This window comes from Erythrolamprus reginae, chromosome 5, assembly GCF_031021105.1.
Source record: "Erythrolamprus reginae isolate rEryReg1 chromosome 5, rEryReg1.hap1, whole genome shotgun sequence".
NCBI classification, from domain to species: domain Eukaryota; kingdom Metazoa; phylum Chordata; class Lepidosauria; order Squamata; family Dipsadidae; genus Erythrolamprus; species Erythrolamprus reginae.
This window is the reverse complement of record NC_091954.1, coordinates 67,632,262-67,641,800: the sequence shown is the minus strand read 5'-3', so window position 1 is coordinate 67,641,800 and position 9,539 is coordinate 67,632,262. Positions and strand designations below refer to the sequence as shown.

The following is a 9,539-nucleotide window of genomic DNA, read 5'->3' as shown; positions in this document are numbered from 1 at the left end:
AGATTAAGGGCAGGAAATCCATGTTTAATGAACTGTTCATTGATACATTCTTTTAAACCTCTCTAAAATGATTTATTACATTATTTTTTTTAACAATAGTGGAATCAGGTTCCAAGTATGGCAGATCAGCGTATTCTCGTGTGCTTGAAGAAATACATGTTGCTCAAATTAGGACTCTACCAAATATTGGGCTTTCTTGTTTCCAACTTAAACAAATAGAATTGCAAGGAAAGATTGAGCAATTTTTAAAAGACGGTGCTAAAAGCCAGTCAATAGTTTTGAGCAAAAAGGAGTCTTTACCCATAATTTCATTTACATACATCTCTGCTACTAGCAGCTCTGCCCTGAAACATGTGGGCATATTTTAAGCCCAGGTTGCTGGATATGTTTTGAAACTATTTCTAATATTATTCTGTAGGCTGGCAATGTGTCAGAGTATCAGTATTCCTGTATTTTCCTTCGAGGAAGGATGCCAAACCAACCAGGGCTTCCAGGTGGCTATCCACCATGCAGGATGCCAGACCCCCAAAAGGATGGATGCCAACCAGATGGAAAACAGGGTGAAGTTGCTTTCCTTGTCTCCTACAGCTGGGCACACAACTGCATATACAGTGTTCCCTCGATTTTCACGGGTTCGAACTTTGTGAAAAGTCTATACCACGGTTTTTCAAAAATATTAATTAAAAAATACTTTGCGGGTTTTTTCCCTATACCACGGTTTTTCCCGCCCGATGACGTCATATGTCATCGCCAAACTTTCATCCGACTTTAATTAAAAAATTTTTTAATAAACTTTAATAAATAAACATGGTGAGTAATGATCTAAATGGTTGCTAAGGGAATGGGAAATTGTAATTTAGGGGTTTAAAGTGTTAAAGGAAGGCTTGTGAGACTGTTCATAGCCAAAAATAGTGTATTTACTTCCGCATCTCTACTTCACGGAAATTCGACTTTCGCGGGCGGTCTCGGAACGCATCCCCCGCGAAAATCGAGGGAACACTGTATAGCATTAGCATGGCTGGGAGACAGAAGAATTGCTTAAAACAAATGGAAAGGAATAATCCTGTTTGCACAAAGATACATTTTTCATAGGGATTTATTCCTAGCCAAAACTTTCAGGTAAAAAGAGTGGATGAGAAGAGATACATTTCCCAAACAGGATAAAAGTTTTTTCAGATAGTCTAACAGTGTATCTAACCTGGCAAGTGTAAGATGCGTGGACTTTGGGATGAGGGAGTCTGCAAAATGTGCCTATTTAATTTTATCTTATTTTTAATCCCACCTTTTATTATTCTGTAAATAACTCAAGGTGGCAAATATATGTAATACTCCTTTGTCATATTTTCCCACAACTATCCTATTGTTGGACCAGAGTGATTGTCTCAGTCACATACCTAAGGTGGGAGTAGAATTCATACTCACCTGGTTTCTAGCATTGTGCCTTAACCACTAGAGCAGTGTTTCCCAACCTTGGCAACTTGAAGATATTTGGACTTCAACTCCCAGAATTCCCCAGCCAGCGAATGCTGGCTGGGGTATTCTGGGAGTTGAAGTCCAGATATCTCCAAGTTGTCAAGGTTGGGAAACACAGCATTAGAGCAAACAATCTTACATGACACACTATGGATATCAAGATTGCGTCTGCCATCATTGTTGCCACAATCTTTTAAATATTTGTCTACAACAGATGAATTTTCATATGTGAAAAAATGGACAGTTCTGAAGTTAGAACAAAACTGGGTGGCAGGGGGAAGAGGGAAGGGGAAAGAAACTATAGGTAGATGATTTGCACCAGATAGAATTTGAAAAAGGAACACTTCTTCAAAATTGTCTCTTAAGAATCAGTTATGTAGGGGGAGAAATAGCACTGGCCTTGAATATTTTCTCATAGATTCACTGTGAGTTTATATTTTAAAATGCTATCCATCTATGTACTTCGTTTTACTAACACCCCCTCCCCCAAAAAAGTATTCTTCTTTGGGGTTACATCACATTGCAAGCAACAGTATTAACAGTATTGGTGGCTTAGTTTCAATTCTCTAGCCTCCACTGTATTCCAGGCCTTATGTTGTTCCAAAATCTGTGGGATTGCTACCAAAGATACAATACTTTGGAGTAATGAGAACTTTTAGTTTCTAAATCTTCAGGTTTAATTATTTCTAATGCAATCTGTACTTTTCCTTGCAAGGAGATTGCCTATTTGCTAATTAAATAAAATGAAAACAGATTGTTAAAAACTGACAAAACACATTTCTCCAATTCTTCACAACTATTGCATTGTGTCCCCATTACAGGCGTAGATCCTCATAAAATCGTCTCACACACACAAACACACAGTTTTGAAAATTGTAAGCATAAATGTGTTGCTGACACAAGGAAATTGACCAGTTCTGGGATTTCATTTATTCAACTTTCCCTATCAATTGCTTCCTTTGTCTCACCCTTCTTCCAAACGTCTTCTTAAATTACTTTCATGATACAACTATTGTCTACTCTTATAAACCAATCCTCTTCCTTCTGCTATTGCAGCCCAAACTCATTTAAAAGGTTAGGGTTCTTCCTCTCCAAAGATAAGTTGTAGGGGGAAAAAATAGTAGAAAATCATTTCTCTACCCTAACAGTCATTTAGTGAGCATCCACACCACATTCTCAAATGAAACAAGCAACTCAAAAATGTTGTGGGTACCTGGTATACTGTGAAAATTTAAAAAACGTCCCTTCATATCTTAAAGACTCCATCTAGTCCTGCAATTTATTTTTAGCATTGGAAAACCAAATGACTTTGATGACTTGTACAACTGTCCACAATGAAAAATGGGAAGATTTAGTTCATCTATTAAGTTGAAAGCATAGTACAGTAGTACCTCTAGATACGAGCTGCTCCACATGCGAATGTGCCACGAGGGGAGAGAAATTTCTTTTCAAGACTCGAGCTCAAATTCAGGATGCAAGCCGAGCGTCCACTAGGTGGCGCAAGAATCCTTGCTTCTGGTTATCTCGGAGGGGAAAAACAAAGTCTAAAGCCATTTGTTCCAGATACGAGTTGTTCGACATACGAGCTCCGTACTGGAACGAATTAAACTCGTATCTAGAGGTACTACTGTATTCTGAATCTATTTCCAGCCAGGCTGTGTATATATGTTTCTAATACCCCCAAAGCAAAAGACATTCTTAGTCACATCCCCATCAGGCATACCCAATACTTCACCAAGGTTGACTCTCAAAGGGACTGAGATACTATCAGCTCCACACAAAAAAACCATTTCCTTTTGGCATTTAGGGTTATATACACTGCTCAAAAAAAAAATAAAGGGAACACTTAAACAACACAATATGACTCCAGGTAAATCAAACTTCTGTGAAATCGAACTGTCCACTTAGGAAGTAACCCTGATTGACAATCAATTTCACATGCTGTTGTGCACACTCAACTTTGTACAGAACGAAGTATTCAATGAAAATATTTCATTCATTCAGATCTAGGATGTGTTATTTGAGTGTTCCCTTTATTTATTTTTTTGGAGCAATATATATTATGCTCCATCTCATATCCACATGTGTCAACACATTATAGACACACTACGTCTGTTTTGCAGAAATCCACCCTATCCTGTATTGTCCCAAAGAACTGTTCCCATTCTCTTATCCCCTACCATGCATCCTATAGTTCATTGTTCTATTTGCCTTATAATGCTCTTCTTCCAGAAATATGTATCCACAGCACGAACCTCAGATTCTGAAAATGTGGCCTTCACACAGAAGGATATTATTTATTGCTAGGATATATATTACTCTACAATGTCCCATTTCTGTAGAAGTGATCTACCTCCTAAGGAAGCTCCCTGACTTTCAGCTAGGCTTTGCTGTTAGCAAAACTCCCAGTTAACTACAGCAGCCTCTGCCTTCTAATAATGCAGGGATGAAAAGCAAAGGTTTTCCAGATCCTAGTCTGACCATGATAACAGGGGCTTGGGATAAAAAACTAACAAAATTAAGTCAGTGGCATGGAAGTGGAGAAGGAAGAGAAATACTATCCTCCCCTGAAATAGGCAGAAAAAGTAGATCCAGCTACCCCACCAGTCGGACCACCGCACTTGATCCTCTTGGCCCCGCCAAGCCTGCTCTCAGAGCCAACTGTAACCATCATCTGAACGAAGACCCAGCCTTCATTCCGTAACAGACAAACGCAGAGAAAGAGAGGGATGGCACCTCAGCCATGGCAAAACACTTTGAGAGGTTTGAGGAGCCCAAGTGCCAAGAGCGACCTTTCAAAAATGAAGGCAGCCAACCTCCCGTCAGCCAAACTCCAGGGGGGGGGGAAGGGTGGGGGGGGGCACAGACCAGAAATAATAATAATAATATTTGCTCTTGGCATTGGGAGAAGGGAAGGAAGCCTACAGTAGGTTTAGTGCATGAAGAATCCTCCACGCAACCAGGATTGCAGGAATCTCCTTGGTTGCTTTCAAGAAAGAGCAGGAGCACACGTAGCAGTCAGCAGGTTAGATGTGCTAGCCCTCCATATTCTGTTTACAAGTAGTGGGAGGGGGGGAAAAAGAAGCAGAGTTGTTGCTTGTCTCCCTTCAAGTAGGCGGTAGTGTAGTGTAAGATCCCCAGCAGATTCATCCGAAGATTGGATTCCATAGGGGCTCCTCACTTGGCGAGTGCTTGGTTACACTGCCCACAGACAAAGACGGTCTCCCGCTGGGCATCCGGAGCTGCAATTAGAAACACCCATCAGGATTTCAGGACTAAGCAAACCTTATGCCAGTGGATCTGGAAGGTCTTAAGCATAAAACGTATCAGAAAAGACTTCATGAACTCCATCTGTATTCATTCATTCATTCATTCATTCATTCATTCTATCTATCTATCTATCTATCTATCTATCTATCTATCTATCTATCTATCTATCTATCTATCTATCGGATTTGTATGCCGCCCCTCTCCGGAGACTCGGGGCAGCTAACAACAATAATAAAACAATGTACAATAATAATCCAATAAATACTAAAAATGATTAAAAAACCCATTAATATAAAAAAAACCAAACATACATACATACAGACATACCATACATGAAATTGTAAAGGCCCAGGGGGAAAGAGCATCTCAATTCCCCCATGCCTGGCGGCAGAGATGGGTTTTAAGTAGCTTACGAAAGGCAAGGAGGGTGGGGGCAATTCTAATCTCTGGGGGGAGTTGGTTCCAGAGGGTCGGGGCCACCACAGAGAAGGCTCTTCCCCTGGGTCCTGCCAAGCGGCATTGTTTAGTTGACGGGACCCGGAGAAGACCCACTCTGTGGCACCTAACCGGTCGCTGGGATTTGTGCAGCAGAAGGCAGTCCCTGAGATAATCTGGTCTGGTGCCATAAAGGGCTTTATAGGTCTTTGTATAGTCTGGAGGACAGAAGAAAAAGGGTGGACATGATCGAAACATTTAAATATGTCAAAGGGTTAAAAAAGGTTCAGGAGAGGAGGGAAGTGTTTTTAATAGGAAAGTGAACACAAGAACAAGGGGGCACAATATGAGGTTAGTTGGGTGAAAGATCAAAAGCAACGTGAGAAAATATTATTTTACTGAAAGAGTAGTAGATCCTTGGAACAAACTTCCAGCAGACGTGGTTGGTAAATCCACAGTAACTGAATTTAATAAAAATATATCCATCCCAAGATAAAATACAGGAAATAGTATAAGGGCAGACTAGATGGACCATGAGGTCTTTTTCTGCCGTCAGTCTTCTATGTTTCTATGTGATGGCAAACCTATGGCGAGGGGGTCACAGGGGGCACGCGGAGCCATGTTTGCTGGCACGTGAGCTGTTAGGCTGGCTCAGCTCCAATGTGCATATGTGTGCCATCCAGCTAATTTTTGATGCGCCTTGAGGCTCTGGGAGGGCATTTGTGACTTCCATAGAGTCTCCAAGGAGATGGGGAGGGCATTTTTGCCTCTGGAGCCTGGATAGGGTGAAAAACAGGCCTATCGGGCCCACCGGAGCTTGGGAAATGGGCTGTTTTAGGCCTCCAGAGAGCTTTGGGCACCCGAGGAAAAAATGTTTCACCATCACTGCCTTGTTTGTTTGTTTGTTTGTTTGTTTGTTTGTTTGTTTGTTTGTTTGTTTGTTTGTTAAATTTGTATGCCGCCCCTCTCTGTAGACTCGGGGCGGCTCACAGCAGTGATAGAAACAATGTACAATACAAATTAATAATACGAAGTTAAAAACCCATAATTTAAAAAACATGCAGTTCCCCCACTCATTACAGGCAGTCCTCGATTTACAACAGTCCATTTAGTGACTGTTCAAAGTTACAATGGCACGTGGAAAAAAGTGACTTATGACCGTTTTCCCCACGACTTTGTAGCATCCCTATAGACAAACCCAATCAAAATTGAGATGATTGGCAATTGACTCATGATGAAGAGCCAGTGGTTAGCACTGCAGGCTGCTCTAGCTAGTTGCTAGCTGTAGTTCAGCGGTTCAGATCTCACCATTGGCTCAAGGTTGACTCAGCCTTCCATCCTTCCGAAGTGGGTAAAATGAGGACTCAGATTGTTTGGGGGCAATAGGCTGATTCTGTAAACTGCTTAGAGGGGGCTGTAAAAGCACTATGAAGTGGTGCTAAATGCTATTGCTATGAGGGTGCAGTGCCCCAGGTTATATAATCCCCTTTTGTGAACCTCTGACAAGCAAAGTCCAGGGGGAAGCCAAATTCACCTAACAGCTGCAGTGATTCACTTAACAACTGTGGCAAGAAAGATTATAAAAATGGGGAAAATTCACTTAACAACTGTCTTGCTTAGCCACAGTGTGGTCCTAAGTCGAAACATAGAAACATAGAAGACTGACGGCAGAAAAAGACCTCATGGTCCATCTAGTCTGCCCTTATACTATTTCCTGTATTTTATCTTAGGATGGATATATGTTTATCCCAGGCATGTTTAAATTCAGTTACTGTGGATTTACCAACCATGTCTGCTGGAAGTTTGTTCCAAGGATCTACTACTCTTTCAGTAAAATAATATTTTCTCATGTTGCTTTTGATCTTTCCCCCAATTAACTTCAGATTGTGCCCCCTTGTTCTTATGTTCACTTTCCTATTAAAAACACTTCCCTCCTGAACCTTATTTAACCCTTTAACATATTTAAATGTTTCGATCATGTCCCCCCTTTTCCTTCTGTCCTCCAGACTATACAGATTGAGTTCATTAAGTCTTTCCTGATACGTTTGATGCTTAAGACCTTCCACCATTCTTGTAGCCTCGAAGACTACCTATACCTCTTTCCAGGAATGTCACATCTATTATCATATCTTTATTATATTTAATAAAAACCAATCTGAATGAGGTATCCTGAGTTAATGCTCTGAAATATATTGAGTCAAACATTTGAATCAATGCTTTGCTTTTAATAAATGAGTCAAATATAGCAATTTTCATTAAATAGGTTAAAACCTTTACAAATTTAAGCAAAATCCTTCAATGTGTGTGTGTGTGTTTTCTGTCGGATCACCCTGGTATATTAAAGGAGTATCAGAGTTCCTTTTTGCCCCTAGGCCCAACACAAGGCAGTTAATTTAATCATAGCCGACAAACTATATTCTGTATGTATCACATGTTTTTGCTGAATTTTTAAAATTAAGGGAGACTAAAATTAAGGGAGACAAATCTGCTACGGCCAGCTGCTATGAATGTATGAAGAATTAATATTTATTATTGGGGTTTTATATTGTATTTATAATTGTATTTTATAATTGTGGGGTTTTTTTACCCTTGCAAGCCGCCCTGTGTCCACTTTGAGAAGGGCGGCCTATAAATCTAACAGACAGACAGACAGACAGACAGATAAAATCTCCCGCTATAGCGATTTCACGATTTCCCCTGACCACCAATAGGAAAAGAAAATACCCACCCACGGGACTTTTACCTAAACAATTCTCCCCTTTGTCCTTTTTTTTGGGGGGGGGGTTGTTGTTCACTTACCTGTAGCCCCCATGTAGCTCTTGGGAATTTTGAAAGAACAGCACCTGGAGCAAAAACTGTTCCCACAGTTACTGCAGCTTCGCTAGAGAAGGAAAAAATGGAAGGAGATGAGTGAGTGAGCAGGCATCAGAGTTCAACCTCTCTTTTTAAAAAAAATTGGTTTATTTACTAAATTAACAACAAACAAAAAATACTTAAAAGAAAACGTGCCCAACACCAATAAAACCCCCACCACCATTTAGGGGGTTAAATTATTTACAATAAGTTTCAATTTCTTCCTTAGCTCCGGTTTACATTTCTTTACATACAAAAAGTGATTGGAATTTATTTTTCACATTGTCATCATAAATTCTATTTAAGATATAATTTTTCACCTTATTCCATCGTGCCATCAGCTTCTCCAATTTATTTTCATCAAAGTTATTTAATCTTATTTCCATAATTTCGAAGTGGATGTGGTCCACCATGTACCAGTACCAATTCTGGATTGTCCATTTATTGCTATCTTTCCACCCTAATACAACTACTGCTTGAGTGCTTTCCAGTCAGAGTTCAGACTGAGGTCCACAAGAAGAGGATGAAGCAGGGAAAGAGGGAAATGGAGCAGGCTAAGCAGGGAGTTGATGGGCTGGACAAAAGACTCACCCTCTTCTTCAGGACAGAGAAAGTGGCAGAACAACTTGCACAATTTCCTACAACAGAGCAGAAGGATACAAGTTAATTGTCACACCTAATCACTGCTTAAGTAAGCAAAACCAAAATCCTGGCCTTCCTTTTTTTTCCCAATCACTGAGTAAAGTTTTTGTTCATCTACAGTTCCATCATGCCACTGATGGCTGGATTCACACGTAACTCACGAAAGTCAAGTCTGGTTCTCATTCAACCAGATTAGTCTGAAGTCAGTTTGTACCAAAAAAATTTAGAATGAGAATCCCATGCAATATGAATATAATAAAATTTGGATTCAGCCAAAACAAAACACTGAACAAATATGCTCCTGCTTTGGAGAGAAACCAATTCTGAAACCTGAAATCTTGAATCAGAAAAATAAAATGTCTGTATACGCATGGAAATTAGAATTGGGTGAAATCCACCCCCCTTGCTCCTTAAAACAGTCAGGAAGAACCAAAGGTGTAGTGGACATCAGATCATAACAGATGAAATAAAGAAAGACTGGTAGAAAATGTCTCACTTTACGGAGTGATCCTGATCAAATTGGTCTCTCAAAACAGTGTTTCCCAACCTTGGCAACTTGAAGATGTTTGGACTTCAACTCCCAGAATTCCCCAGCCAGCATTTGCTGGCTGGGGAATTCTGGGAGTTGAAGTCCAAATATCTTCAAGTTGCCAAGGTTGGGAAATACTGTCTCAGAACACGATGTAAGTATAAATGAATTAAATATAATTAATTACTATTGGTTTTAAATTAATCTAAATCAAATTATGTTTGATTTTAAAAATCAATTTTTCCACCCTGATTCTCTTCATTATCTTACACCACACATTTTTGGACCCAGCGCCCAACCTCTTTTTGTACCCCAAGTTTCTAATACATTGTGGGTA

At 40.0% G+C, this 9,539-nt stretch overlaps 1 protein-coding gene across 3 annotated transcripts in view; it reads right to left on the bottom strand.

The window, feature by feature from the left end:
• Positions 1–3: 3 nt before the first annotated feature.
• The window catches only part of ZFYVE27 (zinc finger FYVE-type containing 27), a 29,669-nt gene continuing 20,133 nt past the window's right edge, over positions 4–9,539 (bottom strand). For all 3 annotated transcript variants that reach the window (XM_070752929.1, XM_070752930.1, XM_070752931.1), the window contains 3 exons: positions 8,623–8,669; positions 7,978–8,059; positions 4–4,715 (listed from right to left, as the gene is read on the bottom strand). In XM_070752929.1, the coding sequence (XP_070609030.1) occupies positions 4,651–4,715; positions 7,978–8,059; positions 8,623–8,669 (194 nt within the window). In that variant the 3' untranslated portion in view covers positions 4–4,650. The remainder of the gene's footprint in view (positions 4,716–7,977; positions 8,060–8,622; positions 8,670–9,539) is intronic.